This window comes from Dama dama, chromosome 18, assembly GCF_033118175.1.
Source record: "Dama dama isolate Ldn47 chromosome 18, ASM3311817v1, whole genome shotgun sequence".
Taxonomy (NCBI): Eukaryota; Metazoa; Chordata; class Mammalia; order Artiodactyla; family Cervidae; genus Dama; species Dama dama.
In genome coordinates this window covers 107,624,658-107,643,689 of record NC_083698.1, presented here as the reverse complement: position 1 = coordinate 107,643,689, position 19,032 = coordinate 107,624,658, and the positions used below count along the sequence as shown (strand labels likewise).

General features: G+C 48.5%; 1 protein-coding gene across 1 annotated transcript; it reads right to left on the bottom strand.

Moving 5' to 3' along the window:
- Positions 1-3,383: 3,383 nt before the first annotated feature.
- On the bottom strand, positions 3,384-18,390 carry AOC1 (amine oxidase copper containing 1). Its single transcript, XM_061166114.1, has 5 exons — positions 18,252-18,390; positions 6,653-8,235; positions 5,411-5,696; positions 4,901-5,033; positions 3,384-4,427 (listed from the first exon to the last, which is right to left on the bottom strand). Exons 2-5 carry the CDS (start codon positions 8,229-8,231, stop codon positions 4,158-4,160), a joined length of 2,268 nt encoding a protein of 755 aa, XP_061022097.1. The 5' UTR covers positions 8,232-8,235; positions 18,252-18,390; the 3' UTR covers positions 3,384-4,157.
- Positions 18,391-19,032: the final 642 nt, after the last annotated feature.

Below are 19,032 nucleotides of genomic sequence, written 5' to 3'. Positions count from 1 at the left end.
GCCCAAGGATGCTGTGCACTTGAGAATCGGGGTCATACAATGAACTGTTGACAACAGTGTTCACAAAGGTCATGCGAGGACGACACTTTAGGGGGTCATTTGCAGCTCTAGGTTCAGAGCAGACTTCCAGTCTTTATAAAACAAGAAGATGCCCTTCGGAGAGAAGCCCAGCTCTCATCACAGCACGTGACAGCACCCTGCAGGCTGCACGTCTCTCTGGCCTGTCTGCCCAGCACGGCCATGGATGGATGTCTCGAGGGTTTGCACCCCTGGCCTGTCACATCTGGAGTTTGCATCATGCTTAGAACAAGGAGGGGCAAGAAGAGACATGCTGAAACGGGACGAGAAGGGGAGGAGGTTGGAGAGTGGCTGCCTGTGGGGACCACCAGGGAGCTGGGAGCTGCAAGAATGGGAAGTGACGATGGCTCTGGGGAGGCTGGGGCTATTTTCAGGGCGTGAGACTCAGGTTTTCTTGCCGTCTCATCAGGTGGAGGAGGCGGTGCTGTTATAGCCAGGGGGATGGCCAAGATTATCATTAGGGCCAAGGGATAAAAACTTGACGGGGTGGGGGAAAGGAGGATGTGAGGAGTAGGCATCATCTGGAATGTGCATTTCTGGGCTATCGGTCACTTAGTCACTCAACAAGCACTGAAGGTCCACCGAATGCACAGCACGATCAGACCTGCTGTGAAGACACAGAGGAGGGACGGGCTTTGGTCTTCAGGCAGCCCCCAGTGTGGGTGGGGAGACAGCAGTCCCCCCACACAACGAAAGGCCTGTAAAGGAGCCCCCTGTCCTCTGGTTTCTAACCTGCTCTCACCTGAGCCCCTTAAACCAGTTCTGATCTTCTGTTTGGGGGGAAAGGTGGGAATCTGTGTTACTAACATCTAGTCAAAAGAAAGTAAAAAAACCAGCACTTGCTGCCAAGTGTTCCATCTTATTAGCTGTGAAACCTTGGGGTGATGAGACGGGTACAGCAAATCTCGAGGAGTGCGTCAGAAACATTCGAGCTGACGCCTTAGCCTGGGGCTCTTCTCAACCAGTTCCGGTGGGGGGTGGAACTGAAAAACTTCACACACAGTGTGTAGTTGAGGATGATAACGTTGGAACAGGTATGGTGGAGGAGCAGACCACTGCTTTTAACAACTGTGTGCCATCTGTGGATGTTCATCAAGGTCTAAAACTCACGGTGGAATGGTGACCTTGAATAAAAGCTTGCAAGACAAAGAAAAAACCTTCTGACACACCCCTCTAGTTTTGCCCTTTCTGTCTCACCATTATCCCAAGGTTCCATGTCTGATAAGATGGAACACTTAGCAGCAAATGCTGTTTTTTTGGCTTTTTTTTTTTTTTTAAACAATTCACAAAGTGGAGGCAGTGTGAGGATTACAGAAAACAAATCGTCTACAGTTCCACCACCCAAATGTTACTATTGTTGTTCAGTCGCTTAGTCGTGTCCGACTCTTTGCGATCCCAGGGACTGCAGCATGCTAGGCTTCCCTGTCCTTCACTATCTCCTGGAGTTTGCTCAAGTTCAAGTCCATGGAGTCAGTTCAGTTCCGTTCAGCTCAGTCGCTCAGTCGTGTCCGACTCTTTGCGACCCCATGGACTGCAGCACCTTCCCTATCCATCACCGACTCCTGGAGTTTACCCAAACTCATGCCCATGGAGTCTGTGATGCCATCCAACCATCTCATCCTCTTACTAACGTGGGATAATGAACAGAGAAAACAGCTTTTGTAGCTGAGGTAGGACGAGTCAAAGACCCAGCACTCGGCCCTGGTTCCCTGTGGGCAGATCCTGGAACTGGGCTGGCCCGAGTGACTGAACTCAGCAGAGGTCAGGGACACAAAGCTAGGGTGGGGCGCAGAGGAGGATCCACTTGTTCTGCTTCCTGCAGTCCACATTCCCCAGATGGAACTCCACACCCATTGTATGAGTTCCTATTGCTGCTATAAATAAACCACAAGCTTAGTGACTTCAAACAACATGTTTATTCTCTTACAGTCTAGATTCTACACAGCTGTGTTGCTAATGGTGGCTCTCAGAGATAATCCATCTCCTTGCCTTTTCCACCAACATCCCCAGCTTGCTGTTCCTCCTCTGACTTTAGAGCCAGCCTCCTGTCTGACCCCTGCCTCTCTCGTTAAGGAAAAAATCCAGCCTGCAATTCAACAGCAATATAGGTTTATGTAGAGAAATCCTTGTGATTATATTGAACCCACCCGGATAATCTAAGAGAATTTGCTATCTCAGGATCCTTACCTTAATCACATCTGCCGAACGCCTTCATTTTGCTGGGTAAAGTGACCATATTTACAGGTCACCAGGAGGTTAGGATGTGGGGGCGGGGTGAATCTGGCGCCTCTGTTCATCCTGGCCAGCTGCTGTATCCCAGTAATCAGCAATAAGAGTTGCTTCCTTCCTCCTCTTTTCCTTCTAAAATTTAGCTTTTATTAAGTAGGGGCTTCCCAGGTGGCTCAGTGATAAAGAATCTGCCTGCCAGTTCAGGAGATGCAGATGTGGGTTCGATCTCTGGGTCGGGAAGATCCCCTGGAGAAGGAAATGATAACCCACTCCAGTATTCTTGCCTGGAGAATCCCAGGGACAGAGGAGCCTGGGTGGGTTTACAGTCCGTGAGATAGCAAAGAGTGGGACATGACTGAGTGACCGAGCACCATACATTCTTATGATTAAAAAAGAGAAACAACATAGCACTGGGGTGGGAGGCCAGGGCATCTGGGAACCCACTGGTCTGGGTCTGCACTGTGGCCAGGGCACTCAGAGGCTCCCTCAACCCCCAGAGGGAGGGAGGAGACCCTGCCCCCCATCACTCTGCCCTCTCCCCCACGTCACTCCACCCTCTCCATCCTGGATCCCCTCAAGCTTTCTTCATCCGAAAAGGAAGAAGCTCTCAAAGACACCCACCCTCAATATAGACAGGTTTCCCTGAGCAATCCTGCTCCATCCCATCTCTTTCACCCCTTTTCTCCCCACCTCTTTAAGTGTTGTGGTTTGGACGTCTGTGTCCTGCCTGATGCCCAGTGTGATGGTGTTGGGAGGTGGGCCTTTGGGGGGTGCTTAAGTCATGAGGGTGGAGCCTCATGAATGGATTAGTGTTCTTATAAAAGAGACCCCAGGGAGACCTGTTACCCCTCTGCCATGGGGGTATGCAGCGAGAAGTCAGAAGTCTTTGACCCAGAAGAGGGCTCTCATTTGACCTTGCTGACACCCTGATCTTGGACTTCCATCCTCCAGAACTGGAAGCAATAAACTTTTGTTGTTGATAAGCCACCCAGACTGTGGTACTGTACGATGTTATGGAAGAACTCGAACGAAACTTTTTGGCCAACCCAATATTTTGTTACAGCAGCTCAAATGGATGAAGACAACGGGTAATCACTTTTATTAGAATCATGTGTTATCTTTCAAGAGTATTTATGAGTATGTATATTTCTCTCTTTTCTTATACACAGATTAGCATGCCGTCTATTATTCTATACCTGTTTTCTGAGTACATCCTGAAGCTCTTCCCAACAGGACAGTGAATATCCCTGCACATATCCCTTTCACAGTCACCTACAATCGCATTGTGTGGGCATTCCAAGGTTTACTAAGATCTACAGACTCTCTCTTGTAGATCTCCATCTCCTGTAGATGGAGGTTTGGGGTTTTTTCCCAGACTTTGCCGGTACAAACAGTCCTTCAGTAAATTGCTATGTACATCTATTTTTCCTGTGTTTGTAAGTAGATCTCCACAATAACTCCAAGAAGCTGGATCAGTAAGTCAAAGGGAAGAGGAGGTGGCAGTTTCGCTAGATTTTTCCAGTGTCTTCCTGTGCTTGCACTACTTGGCACGCTCATCAGTGACCCCTAGTCTCCCAGGAGGGAGCCATCAGCCTCAGATTCCCTACACTGACCTCACAGGTCAACCTGGTATTCAATGACTGTCATCTGCCATAGCCATGGAAGTCTTCTCTGGGGTGGAGACCAAGGCCTTGGGTTTCTCATCCGTGTGTGTCCTACATGCCTGGCCTGGGGTGTGGCCTCACCCACTGTGCCTCCCCCAGGAAGCCGCCCCAGAGGGGTTTATCATCTGTCCCTGGAGGAGGGGGGTGCTTGGGCTTCAGGTGGAACTCAGTGGGGGGCAGGGGCCTTCACACAAGCCTGTAGGTTCCATTGTAGCTGAAAGGGGGCGGCTTCAAGCAGTCCCCCTCTTCCTCAGGCATCCAGTTCTGGGTGTAGGTGGAGCCATTTTCCAGAGGTCGCACGATTATGAGGTCTCTGGATGCCAGGGACGGGTCCTCTGGGAAGAAGTTGAAGGGTCGGAGTAGGAAGCCCACGGAGTTCCCGGGCGTGGCTGTGTTGGGGATGTCCTCTGCATGGGGGATGTGCAGGAAGCCCACCGTGACCCAGGCCACCAGGTCCTGCGGGACAGAGGGGCGGGCCGTGCTGAGGGGAAGGGGTGGCCGGCACCCAAGCCCCAGGTTTAAGGAAGGGGCAAATCTGGTGAACCCGGAGCTGGCTTCTCCACCCAGTAAGCTGGTCCTTGCCCTCCTGGGACTCGGCAGGGATCCTGGGACTGGGCAGGGATCCTGGGACCCAACAGGGATCTTGGGACTGGACAGGGATCCTGGGACTGGACAGGGATCCTGGGACTGGGCAGGGATCCTAGGACTGGACAGGGGTCTTGGGACTGAGCAGGGATCCTGGGACCCAACAGGGATTCTGGGACCCAATAGGGATCCTGGGACTGGACGGGGATCTTGGGACTGGGCAGGGATCCTGGGACCCAACAGGGATCCTGGGACCCAATAGGGATCCTGGGACCGGACGGGGATCCTGGGACTGGACAGGGATCTGGTCTCAGGGTGGGGCTGGAAAAAGGCAGAGCTGGTACCTCGTCTTCAATGTTCTCATTGTTGTGAAGAAACTCCTCAAAGACGACAGGTGGGTCCCAGGGGTCGTTCTGGTTGTAGATGCTGCTGCTGTGCCTCTCTGACTCCCGGTATTTGGTCACTGCCAGGGGGTACCTGTCCAGGCAGAGAAGCCGCGTGACTCTGGGTGCCGGGGACCTCCCAGCCCCTCCCAGGGAACATCGTCAGGGTCAATGAAGGGGGAAAGTTACTGCCTTCCCCTAAATGTGGGATCATCCCCTGGGAGTTAGCCAGACTCACTGTCAGTGGAGGCTCCGGGGCTCTGAAAGGGCTCTGCACCCTCCATACCCAAACACAGAGCCACACACCCAGGAACATGCATGCACACACACACACACACACACACGTGCACATCCCCAGATATAGCACTGGATAGATTCAGAATCTCACGGACAGAAACACAGACTCACACGGACACAGGGAGACACAGAGACGAGCCTCCAGTCCCCACCAGCCTCCTGGGCCTCCCTCACCTGGCCCAGGTGACGGCCCGCTCCTCTTGCCAGCCTGGGGGCAGCACTTGCTCGGCCATGGAGTGGATCTGCACTCGGTAGCTGCGCTGGTGGCCCCAGGGGTTCTGCTCGGGGCTAGTAAAAAGCAGGTATTTGGGCAGAGAATGTCCGAAGCGGAAGGCCGCCTGGCGCTCCTGAGAATACCGCATCTGCTGGAGAGCCGGCTGGACCACGCGGTGTCCTGGGCTCCAGGGGTTGGTGATGTTTTCCAGCTTCATCTGCAGGGTCTGGAAGCTATTCTTGGTGCCTGCGGGTGTACAGGGAAGGAGTTGGGGTCAAGCACCTGGAACTGAAGCCTCCTCATTCCACCTCGGGCCCTCCGTCCGGGACCACGCCCAACAGCAGACCGTGGGCTGAAGGGGATGTTGGGGACAGGCGCTGAGCCAGATGGCAGTGGAGGGAAGGGGCTGAGGAACTAGAAGACAGCTCAGAGGTGGCACGGCAGTGGCAATGACTCCACCGTGACCCTGGGGAGTTCCTCTTGAGAGTGGCATCCGAGCCTGTTTGCTGCAGCTGTGGTCCCAGAGACAGGCAGCTGGCCTTTCCCCAGGGGGAGAGGGCATGTCAATGCCCTCTGGGTCAGGAGCAGACAGGGTGGAGCAGGAGAAGCTGCCCAGCTGGTCCTGGGGGCCTGTTCTAACATGGGACTTGATATCAGGCCAAATCCTGTCAATACACCCATGCTGTCTTTTAAGGCACGCATGCTCAGTCACTGCCCTGTCTGACTCTTTGTGACCCTGTGGGCTGTAGCCCGCCAGGCTTCTCTGTCCATGGGATTCTCCAGGCAAGAGTACTGGAGTGGGTTGCCATTCCCACTCCTTTGGAGAAAAGATTCTCCAATCTTTTGTGGTGACAACACTAATTCAAGAGACACAAGGACTATTCCCAATGACGCTGCATCCACTCAAAGCTCCAGGCTGGGACGTGTCTTTCACCTAGGCAATATCCCCTCCGCTGCCCCGTGCACACCTTTGCACAGGGTCCATCCTCCACAGGGGTCAGTGCAGGGGCAGCCCCTGGCACTGTTCATGTCACCATTTTGCAGGGACACACAGGTTTCCACAGGCCCCATACCTGCAGGCTGGGCAAACCTTCCTGACATTATGTCTCCAGGGGAGACTTGGCACCATCATCTCCCAGGAGTGTGTTATTGCTGGGGTGCAGACATTTGGCCAGGTGGGTGGTCCCAAGCCCGGGTCCTACCTGCCACATCCAGGTCAACGCGGTAATGTATGAGGTGGGTGTGCATGTTGCCCATGAGGTGCGTGTGCAGCCGGGTCCCATGGCGCAGCCCCTCGGGGGTGTAGAAGGTGGCATGGATGTAGCCGGTGGCGTGCATCTTGGCCTCCATCACCCCGTTGGGGTAGAAGATGAAGTCCCAGATGTAGTCATAGTTGTAGACAGTCGACGTGGTCCTTAGCACCAGCGCCTGACCCTTGAGCCCCGCATAGAAATTGAAGCCACCGTTGAAGTTGGAGTTGAAGTGCCGCCGGATGGGCACCCCCGTGGGCATCTCAAAGAGACAGAGGGCCCGGGGGTAGAGGACGGGGCCGTCGTCGTCGTAGTAGTGGAGGGCGTCCAGGAAGGTGGCCGTCTCCGGGCAATCGATGCCAGGGGCCAGCTCATGAGTGACGCTGCCCAAGCCCCAGCCCACGTCCATGTACTTGGTTTGCATGCCGGCGGGCGTGTGTCCTCCGTACAGCGCCGCGGCCTCCTGCACGCTCACCTCGTAGGCTACGCGCTCACCGCCAAAGCGCACGTCCAGGACCTGCAGCCCGGAGGACGAGCGCAGGCGGAAGGAGAAGCTCCAGCCGGCGTAGCGCACCGTATGGCCGTCTAGCCTGTAGCGCGCGCCCTCAGGCTGCACTAGGCGGGGGCCGTTCTTGGAGGCGCCCAAGTCCCCGCGTAACTGGTAGGAGGAGAAGAGGGCTGCCTCGGGCAGGTTCGCTCCGTCCTTGCCTTTGGCGAGCGGGTCCTCCAAGACCACTGCGTCCACCTCTCCATTGTCGTACTTCTTAGCCAGTTCCTCGGGGCTCCGGTAGAACCTCCCATTGTACCAGACACGCTCCACCGTCCAGTCCCGGGGGTTCGTGCTTCCATGGTCCAGCAGAAGCTCCATCCCAGTGGGGTGCAGGAAGTAGCCTTCGATTTCCCGCTGCAGGATGAACCAAGAGCGGCGCTGGCCGGAGGCCACGCCTCGGGGTGCCACGTCGGTGAAAGTCAGGCACTGCTGGGAGCAGTTTCCGAACACAGCCCCCGCCGTGCGCATGAGAAACGTGTGCAGGGGCTTAGTGGCCTCCTCCAGGATGTGATTCAAGAGGGTGTACTCTGCCTTGGAGATGGGCCTGGAGGCCCAGGAGGCCTGGTGCCTGGGCCTGAACGGCAGGTGTCGCAGATACCGGGGCCTTGGCAGCGGCCCCACGGCAAACTCGGTGATGTTGGGCTGCTCCTGGGCTCCGAAGAAGATGACGGCACGCGCCTCCCGAACGGGAGGCCGGTGGCCTTTATCCAGAAACTTGAGCACGTGTTGCTTCTTGGGCAGCAGCATCTCAATGAGGAACACAGAGTTCTTGGCCACGGTCAGCGTGTTGGATGGCTCTAGCCTCAGCTCCTTCTGGGACCAGAGGAAGCTGTGCACGGCCTTGAGCTCTTGGGCACTCAGGTCCTCAAATACCCTGCCCTTATCTCCAGGGTGCCCCGGGGCGCCCTCTGCGGTCGCCAGCGTCTGCAACACCAGGATGGCAGCGCCCGCCCAGCCGAGGGCCAGGGTCTCTCGTCCCATGGCTCTGGAATGCAGCAGAGGAGATGAGCTTGGCAGTTTTGTGGGAGGAAGTGAGTGTCCCCCAGGTTGGGTCTTGGATTACCCTGGCCCTTGACCTCATGGTTTTCCCACGGACTCGCTTCCTGGCTTGCAGCCCTCCGATATGAATTCTGCTCTCTCCTCCCTGGTCTGTAACCTCCCTGGTCTGTAACCTCCCTGGTCTGTAAACCTCTTTTAGTCCCATGGATGCTCTTACCTGTGCAGACTCCTTCTCCCCTCCTCTGTGCCTTATCTCTGCAGGGCAGAAGTGCTATCTCTCCAGCTTTAGGTCACTCAGAGATTCCTCTCCCCCAAAATGCTACAGCGTGCTGGCTGTGCCATGGGTTTTGGCAGCAAAACTGTGTTTTTGATACAACACAATGTTTTTTTATACGGATAAAATTGGAAATGTAGTGTGGAAGTTCAAAGAGTTGATGGTTCTAGTGCTAATACACTGTACCACTAGGACCAGCTGAAAGACCTTGGGCAGCTTGCTTAAACTCTCTGGGCCTCCATTCTCACAACAGTGAAATGGAAAATAACAATGCAAGTACCTACTTATGGAATTGTTAGGAAAAATCAGTTGGACGATAAGGATAAAGTGTTTAGCACAAAGCCTACTTTCTAGGAAGCACTCGAGAAACGCAAACCACTCATCTTTTTTCCCCAGTAGTCATGAAGAATGTGAGAGTTGAACCATAGAGAGGGCTGAGCGCCAAAGAATTGATGCTTTTGCTCCATGGTTCTGGAGAAGACTCTTGAGAGTCACTTGGATGTCAAGATCAAACCTGTCTGTCATTGGAGGAACTGCTGCTGAAGCTGAAGCTCTAATACTTTAGCCATCTGATGCAAAGAGCTGACTCATTGGAAAAGACCCTGAAGCTGGGAAAGACTGAGGGCAAGAGGAGAAGGGGACGACAGAGGATGAGATGGTTGGATGGCATCACTGACTCAATGGACATGAGTTTGAGCAAGCTCTGGGAGGTGGTGAAGGACAGGGAAGCCTGGCATGCTGCAGCCCATGGGGTGGCAAAGAGTTGGACACAACTGAACAACAGCATGCGGATACACTCTCTGGTGTCAGATCGTTTAAACTTATGAGCCATATAGGATGAGTTGACTGGTTTGGTTGTAGACCTGTGCCGCCATAGGTGAGGGGGAGAATGGGGTGGCTGGCCCTGCCAAGCTTCTTTGGCCTCTTCAGTGATGCCCCACAGCTGTGACCACTTGGTCATCCAAGGCCAAGGCCATGAGGAGGGCACCTCAGGATGTCATCATCCCAGGGGGCAATTCGAGGTGATGTCCTTTTCCCTTCCATTTTGAGGGGAGACTGTGGTCAGGGTCTCATAGCCCACCCCCCGGAGCTGACATTACAGTCTTGACCTCCCAGCCCTGGTGGGGAGTCTCAGGGACTCACGTGATCTTCTCTACAGCCTGAAGGGGTGGGGGAGCTCTCGGGGCTGCTCAGTGAATCCAGAGCAGAAAGATAAGCAGTGAGCTCTTGTTCTACTATTAAGTTTTGGTCCAGCCTAGTTTCTTTTTTAAACTAGACTTGACTATGGAAAAGTTCTAAGTTCATAGCAAAATTGAGAGAAATGTACAGAGAAATCCCGTATGCCTCCTGTTTCCCCTCCCCGCCCCCCCCACAACCTGACCCACTAACAACTTCCCTCACCAGAGTGGTACCTTTGGTACAATCTGTGACCCTACAGTGATACGTCATTGTCACCCAGTAGTTTACATGATGGAGAAGGCAATGGCATCCCACTCCAGTACTCTTGCCTGGGAAATCCCATGGATGGAGGAGCCTGGTAGGCTGCAGTCCATGGGGTCGCTAAGAGTCGGACACAACTGAGAGACTTCACTTTCACTTTTCACTTTCATGCATTGGAGAAGGAAATGGCAACCCAATCCAGGGTTCTTGCCTGGAGAATCCCAGGGACTGCAGAACCTGGTGGGCTGCCATCTATGGGGTCGCACAGAGTCGGACACGACTGAAGTGACTTAGCAGCAGCAGCAGCAGCAGCAGTTTACATGAGGGTTCACTCTGGGTGCTGTACATGCTGTGGGTTTAGACACATGTGTAAAGACTTGCATCCATCTTTATGAACCACACAGAGCAGTTTCAGGGTCCTCAACATCCTCTCCACTCCAGCTCTTCATCCTTCCCTGCAAACCTGGGTGACCCCTGATCTCTTTACTAACCTGGGTGACCACTGATCTCTTTACTGTCTCCATAGTTTTGCCTTTTCCATAATGTCATGCCGTCAGGGTGATACAGCGTGCAGCCCTTTCAGACTGGCCTCTCTGGCTCAGTAATATGCATTTATGTTCCTCTATGTCTTTTTTGTGGCCAGGCCCCTTTCATCTTCACCTCTGATGAAATTAAATTTATATTTTAAGGCAGGACAAGAAAAAAATTAAACATAGAATTTCCTCTCTGTGTTTCTTTGGACCTCCTCCCTCCTCCACTCCCTAACATGCCGTGCGTGTCTGCAGTATACATTAACTAGAGCGCCGCAAAGATGGGGGTGCCCGCTGGACCCTAAGGATCCATTTTTTTCCTCCTTCTTTTGATGCTAGCAATGTAACCTCTTAAAGGATCACTGTTCTTTCCCAGCTCCGTAGGGGCCATGGTGACTTGCTGCTTGCTTTATATGTGCTTACCTGGATTATGTATCTTTGGTGAACTTAATGTAAAATATCAATATATTATTTTGATGTATGATCCCTTTGTCTTGAAAATGTATAAGACTATGCCTTTGACTTCTAATAAGTGGAACAGTTCTCAGAACTTTCTGAGAATCTGTTTCCAGGGTTATAATCCTCTGTTTAACTCACTTAAAATCCCCCCTTTTTCTTCTTAACTTGGTAGTTAATTGAATTTCCATCAACTGTTTTCTTGGCAGAGTTGGCAGTCTATCAGAGGCACCTGGAGACCTCCCTAAACTGAAGCTCGGTACCAGCACAGGCTCTTTGAGTCCCACCCAGTTTTTGGTATTCCTCAGGTGCTTTGGTGAGTTCTCCGATATCTGGACATCATTGCTTTAAATGACGTCCTGAATTTTACTGGACCTATTTTTCATTCTCTTTCTTTAAGAAAAAAATTTTCTTGACTGTGCTATGCAGCATGCAGGGTTTTAATTCCCTGACTATAGATCAAACCTGTGCCCCTTGCATTGGAGGCACAGAGTCTTAACCACCTCACCACCAGGGAAGTCCCCTGACCTGTTTTTCTTGGGATTTTTCTGTTTTTCTTGGAGTCCTAAAGGTGGTAACTGTACATTTCCTAGGCAGCAGAACTGTGGGAAATTCTTAGGTGGGGACCTTGGGGAAATTTTGGCAGGAACCAGGTTGGCTGTCCTTCTTAAAGATTTGGCTTAAATTGGAAAGATTAGGTGTATATGGTCCGAACAAACTGCCAGTGAAATGAAGACTGAGCCTGCTCAACTGCAAAGGGAAAAGGACATCTGCTCCTTCTGGCCACAAGGTGCTTCCAGGTCACTGAGAACCTAGCGGAAGTGTTTAAGGATCTATCCTCGCGATGTGTAGTGAGCCCACAGAGAGTCTCAATATAATCATTAAAAAAATCCTGCTCGCTGGGCAGGCATAACAAAGGCTGATCATCTCTCGCCCCGAGCACCCAGGGCAGTTTTAGACTGTCAGAGGGAGGAACCAAGACACGTAAGAGAGTCAAAGCGACCTGCGATAACTCCTTGGGCAGCTAGACTCAGAAGCAGCACACATTTGGTCCATCACACTGTCCTCAGAAAGTGTTGCATTTCATATCTGAATCAGGCTACCAAAATAAGAAAGGAAACTGGGCCTTGAAGGTTGATCTGCTCCCAGTTGGGCAGCTGCTCACTGGAACTCTGCACCTCCAATGCAAGGGGCACAGGTTTGATCTATAGTCAGGGAATTAAAATCCCACCTGCTGCATGGCACAGCCAAGAAAAGTTTTTTCTTACAGAAAGAGAATGAAAAATAGGTCCAGTAAAATTCAGGACATGAATTCATGTAATTGGAACGAAGCTGGTGCTTGCAGGTACTAATCTTCACTCTTAAATGGCCAGGATGGAGCTTTTTTGACATTCTAGAAAAAGCTACCTTGATAAAAGACGTTTTCAAAATTCTGACCCTGAGAGAATAAAACTATTCCTCAGAGGATGCTTGAAGGAAGTTATAACTCACACTATGTCCTTGAAACATAAACATAGCTCACATCACCTGAGACGACAGCCTTAGCTCAATTAGTAGACCTTAAAACTAAAAGGAGAAAAGAAGAGGGAAAGAGGCTTTTAAAAACACAAGTAGGAAAATTATGACATCTCTATCTGTGTCTGTCTGGATGTGTTTGTCTGTGTGTGCATTTATAAATATGGTATGTCCCTACCTCTGGATAGTGTTATCAAAATTAACTTGTAAAAGAGCTCTATTTGACTTAGAGGTAAGTGCTTACAAATCAAATATTTCTAAATGTAACTTTAGCCCACTTCTTAAAGGATCATGTGATCCAGGATTAACTTTTAATGACTAAAAACCAGTTTAAATTGGTAGTTTAATTAACACAGACATGTCTTTAGAGTCTCACCATTAAGTATAATACTTTTATTGTACCTTGGTTAACTGGAAATTGATAAACTCATATTATTTCTGTTCCAAAATTTGTAATGAGATAATTAATGGTATGATGATATTTTCATAAGTAATAGAAGAGAGATAAGGGGATAAAGCCTTTTGGGTAAACTTTCTCAAGATAATATGTTTTATGGTATGTCTACCTAAGAACAATTTCTTCAGACCTCTGATGACTTGAAACTTCAGAGTTCTGCTAAATTAACTGATAGAAATTCTTTGAATGTCTAGATCATTTTAAAAAATTTACTTATTTATTTGGCTGTACTGGGTCTTAGTTATGGCATGTGGGATCTTTAGTTGCAGCTTGTGAGATCTAGTTCCCTTGATCAGGGATCAAACTTGGGCCTCCTGCATCGGGAGCATGGAGTCTGAGCCACTGGACAACTGGGGAAGAACATAGATCATTGTTAATAAGATAAAATACGGGAAACGTTAATTGCTAAAGAAGTCTGTTTTTACCTACTTTTGACCTCTTATTCCAGAGAGACTTAATATGTTTGAAACTGTTAATAAATATATTTTGTGCTTTATTGAAAGATTGTGAAATGGCATATATTTCTAGAAATTAACTTTTAAAAGGGAATCTTCAGCAAAGAGTTTTTGGCATGATTAAGACTAAGATTAGATTTAATTAAATAAATGAATTTTAATATTAAAAGTGAAATGATATAAAACTAGACCTTTTTCCTCTGCTGTGAGGGCAAAGTTTTGCTTTGAAATATTGATCTGCTTCTGCTTTTGGTAACAGATTACAAAGTTTCTTTACTAGTAACTTCCTACACTTGCCTTTGAAATCTTTTGTTATCATTTTATTAATAGTTTTATGAATAAATATTGTTTAATAGTTACTAATGATCCTCCTTGGTCAAACGCTTAAAACCTTTGATATCTTTGACAAACTTTCTCAAATCAAACTTTAAATGAAATTCTTTTGACTGCTAGCTAACTTTGGGATGCTTCTGAGGGCTCCTGAACATCTCAAAGAGAGATATTAAAATAATTTGGCTTATTTGGTATATTAAATTACATAGGAAGCATTGTCAAATGAGTAACAAAAAATCTTCTAAAGCTCTATTTTATAAGTAAATATTATTAATATAAAAGTTCTAGAAATTATATGAAGTTCCTAAAATTTGAAATGTCCTGGTATGCTGTCAGTCATATTTCTAGTTATTGTCTTGAAATGTTGTATGTCACAACAAATTTCCTTGACAATTGCATTGTGATCAGGTCTTTAACCATGCTTCTCAAGTCTTTTGTCATTTATAGTTATTGTCTTAACCTGATGCTTTTCAAAAATGCCTGTAGGGAGATTTTCTGCTCCCAAAATGAGTTAGACTCGGTAGAGAAAGGACTTCCACCTTGTATAAGGGTTATTTTAGAAACAGCTCTCTCGTGTAAGGTTGCTGAAGACGTAGTAATAGGGTCTCCTTTAACTGCTTATGTCCCACATTCAGTTGAGTCTCTTCTAAACTCCTGCCACACTCAGCCCAATTCTGTAAGCCAGCTAACTTTTAAAGAAGTTGTTGCTTTCTCTTCCCAATATGACCTTGGTTTGACGTAATAGCATTAACCTTGCAACTTTGCTTCCAGAACCACAGGAAGAAAGCAAATATGATCACATCTTGTTAGCGGTTTATTGTCTTCCTCCCAGGAATGACTTATAAGAAGCCCCTATTGATAAGGCTGATCTAATTTAATTTACAGATGGGTCCTACTTATGGGATGAATGGGACATTATCAAGCCAGATATGCAGTAAGATCCACAATGGACATAATTGAAAACTTTTATTTACCAGAAACAAAGTCAGCACCACAAGCCAAATTAATTGCCTTAACTCTAGCTTGTCAGCTAGCTAAAGACCAGGTAACAAATATTTATACTGATGTTCGGTATGCTTTTTTCCATAGCATCTTTGGAATGCTATGAAAGCAATGAGGTTTTAAACCTCTTCATGACATCTTATAAAAAAATAGAAAACAGGTTGAAGAGTCATCAATCACAATCAGTTCAGTTCAGTCGCTCAGTTGTGTCTAACTCTTTGTGACCCCATGGACTGCATGATAATAGATTAATGGATAAAGGATTAGTGGATAAATGGATTAATCATGATACAACTGCCAAAACAGCAATTATGAAAACAACAGAGCATTCCAAATTTGGCACTGTGGAAGTTGAAGGAAATCAACTTGCTGATGTTGCAGCCAAATGGGCAGCTTTAAATATTCACCCTGTCCAGTCTCCAGAATGTCCACTGCTCTCTGTTAACCCTGCAAACTCAACGAAAGATTTATTTCTATGGGTCAAGAAATCACCACTAAAGAAGAGAGACAGATTAGGCAACAAAAAGGGGAAATTTTGACCCCACCACACAAATATGGGTTAGACCTGATAAAACAAAAAATAGTTTCGATAGACATGTGTGTGGTTAGTCACTCAGTTGTGTCCAATTCTTTGTGACCCCATGAACTATAGCCTGCCAGACTCCTCCATCCATGGGGATTCTCCAGGCAAGAATACTGAAGTGGGTTGTCATACCCCTCTCCAGAGGATCTTTTGGACCCAGGGATCAAACCCACATCTCTTATGTCTCCTGCATTGTAAGCAAATTCTTCACCTGCTGAGCCACCTGAGATGCCTTTTAATAGACATATTGAAGCCCAATGGCTGTTATTCCAGCGGGTACGTTCTTTAACCCATTGGGCACCTGAAAAAGTAGTTTTATGGGGAAAACAATATTTTGGAACATTTCACCCACAATTGTGCAGAGAAAATATATTATTGATAGGGTCTTATTGAGATACTTAAAAAAAATTGGTAACTACTTTTACAGCAGGCCCTTAGGAAATGAAAAGTGTCGTGGATTACAACCTAGACATTTTGTTTATTGGAAAGGACATCAGATGAAAAATTCTTTGAAGCCACAACAGATAGAAATTTGTCAAGTATTATGAACTAAGCCATACACAGCTAAACTGAAAGACAGTAACTCATGGATTCACATCTCTCATTTTAAAAATATCACTCTACCTGAACAGACTTTGATCCCTGTTTCTAGCACCTGGATTTAACTAAGACAAGCATCACCAAGCTAGGATGAGAAGATGACAGAAGTAGCAGACAGCTGATCCAACAGTCCAGACGAGAGCTTTAAGACCCATCCTACCAGTTCAATTGTACTGTTTACCAAATGTCTGTTTCCTTATTAAAATGAAAAGTGATTGTTTTATTTCTAGCTATATTTTTACCCCAATGTTTAGGATGGATAGAAAACTCCTTAGCAACGTTGTCACAAAATGTAGTTACTGGGGGATTTAACTGATTGCTGGATTTGTCATCAAATTCCTAGGTCAACATAAGGTCAATATAAGCCCCTCATAACTTTTGCCACTGACTTTTCAGATGTTTCTATAATCTATAAAAACTTTTCCCATTGCATATACCTCCGCCTTGGTTTACTATGTTCAGTTAGTCTACTCAGTTCTGTGTTTCTGTGATGAGCCAGAGATGTTGCAGAATTAAACGTCTGTTAATTTCTAAAACTGCTTTGCAGGGGGAAACTCATGCTTTACCCAGACAATGTTGTGCTTTCACACCAGATGAGTCTTCTGATGTAACCATCTAATGGCACATATAAAATCAGATTTCTGCATTGAGGAATCCCCTTTCTGGTCTAAATGAAATCTTGGGTAAATGGTTCAGTTCTGGGGCTTCATAGCTTACATCTCTGCTTCTGACTCTGTGATTGCTGTTGGCTGTCCTGACTGTGTTCTGCGTCACTTAGAGAGCAGTAATCTCTCATGTCTCTCAGTATGCTGTGCTGGTGTGTTCAGCCGTGTCCGACTCTTTGGGACCCCATGGACTTCAGCCCGCCAGGCTCCTCTGTCCTTGGGATTTTCCAGGCAAGAATACTGGAGTGGGTTGCTATTTCCTTCTCCAGGGGGTCTTTCTGACCCAGGAATCGAGCCTGCGTCTCCTGCGGCCCCTGCATTTCAGGCGGATTCTTTACCTGCTGAGCCATCAGGGAAGCCTTGTGCCTCTCTGTGTGTGTTCAAAACTCCACCTAAAGTAATGATGCCTGAATGACTATTGATCGTATCTATTATTCTGTATAAAATAGTGACCAGGCACAGTGCACATACAGAGTAAAATTGGCATAAGTCCCATTGTACAACTTAGAATTGACTGTCAGTCCGTGGCAAGCATTGTACTAGCCTAACCCCCTTAAAGGTAAGAAAGAACTGGGGTATTAAGATGGGGCCTTGGGGGACATGATAGATACAGGGCAGGTAAGCAACTACCATGGTACTGGGGGACCAAATACTGGCTCGCCTAATGCTTTCTATCAGAAGATTACTGATGAAAGCAAGGGTGGGGATGATGAAATAAAATTTACATTTCAAGCCAGGACAAGAAAAAGTTAAACATAGAAGTTGCTGTGTTTTTTTTTTGGCCTCTTCCCTCTCTCTCCCACTTGCTAATGTGCCGGGTGCGTCTGCATTACTCATTAACCAGAGCTCCTCAAAGATGGGAGTGCCCGCTGGATCATAAAGATCCACTTTTTCCCCTTTTCTGATGCTAGCAATGTAACCTCTTAAAAGATCACTGATCTTTCCTAGCTCTTTAGGGGTCATGGTGACTTGCAGCTTGCTTTATATGTGCTTACCTGGACTATGTATCTTTGGTAAACTTTTTGTAAAATATATTATTTTGATGGATGATCCCTTTGTCTTGAGGATGTATATGGCTGGGCGCTCGACTTCTAACAAGTGAAAGAGTTCTCAGAGCTTTCTGAGAATCTGCTTCCTGGGTTATAATCCTCGGTTTAGCTCAGATAAACTCTTCCTCTTTTTCTTAACTTGATAGTTAACTGAATTTTCATCCACAGGTCTTTTCCCCAAATTGCCTTCTGCTCTGCTAAGGAGGGAGATGTGGAAAAGACCTGCGGTCCTGTAAACTGAGCTTGGCTATTCATTTACCCTTTCCCAGTACAATCCTCGGTTGCAGTGTCCAGATGGGTGGCAGGTGAGGTGGATGATGGCAATGAAGCCATGGCAGAGGGGAGACCTCAGTGGCCAGTGAGACCTCCACGCCGGAAGATACAAAACATACCTTCTCCTGCCCATGGCTCATCTCCAGCACCTGGAGAACAGCGGCCACCTCCTGGCTGCACCTGTCCCATTTCAGCCCTGGGTGGTGTGTGCCTTGGAGTGATCCTACTGGGCTCTCACCCGTCCCTTTGTCTCTTGTGTCTTTGTTCCTTCTGACCCCCCACTCCATGTCCGCCTTCCCTCACTGCCCCCCTCCGCTCCTGTTTGCCCCTGCTTGACTCTGCCAGAATACCCTCCCCGCCCAGATCATACCTGTGTGCTCGGCCCCGGGCTCACGTCTGCTGCAGCCTTTGTCTCTGGCTCCTTGAACTTTACGGCTGGACCTTGCCCCGGGGGAGGGCTGGGGTGAGGCTTGTGCTGACCAAGGTGGTGACCTATGGTTCAGGAAGCCCCACAGTGGGCAGGGGCAGTGCATGAGGAAGTGTGTGGGTCTCTGGTGGCAGTGGCGCAGCAGCTCCTGTTCCCCCAAGTTCCGAGGATGGAAACTCCCTAGTCTTTCACCACTTCAGCAGCTGCGCCCACTTCTGTTTTCCCCCAAACACCCATGCCGTCGATGCCTCCCTGTCATTCCCCCTGCTGAAGTGGCACTTTTCACTAGAGTTGCCTGTGTATTCTCTGCTATGATCTGCATTGGGTCATAGTCTGTTAGAGTAGGTGGTGAGTGCCAGAGGTCAGAGATAAAGACAAGGAGAAATTTACTAGCAAGTACTTGCCAAAGGGGGGCTTCCCAGGTGGTTCAGCTGAATCCCAGGGATTCAGTAAAGAATCCCACGATGCAGGAGACTTGGGTTTGATCCCTGGGTCGGGAAGATTCCCTGGAGAAGGAAATGGCAACCCACTCCAGGATTCTTGCCTGGAGAATCCCATGGACAGAAGAGACTGGCGGGCTACTGTCTAAGGGGTTGCAAAGAGTTGGACATGACTGAGTGACTAACTTTCACTTTCATACAGTTCATGAGGTTCTCGCGGCAAGTATACTGGGGTGGTTTGCCATTCCCTCCTCCAGTGGATCATGTTTTCTCAGAACTCTTTG

Excerpts from the sequence above, each read along its gene's own strand:
- AOC1 (XM_061166114.1), bottom strand. The coding sequence starts at position 8,231 with ATGGGACGAGAGACCCTGGCCCTCGGCTGGGCGGGCGCTGCCATCCTG. Across the intron at positions 5,034-5,410 it reads CGGGCCGTCACCTGGGCCAG|GTACCCCCTGGCAGTGACCA; the intron begins GTGAGGGAGGCC and ends CTGCCTGGACAG. Across the intron at positions 4,428-4,900 it reads ATGAGAACATTGAAGACGAG|GACCTGGTGGCCTGGGTCAC; the intron begins GTACCAGCTCTG and ends TCTGTCCCGCAG.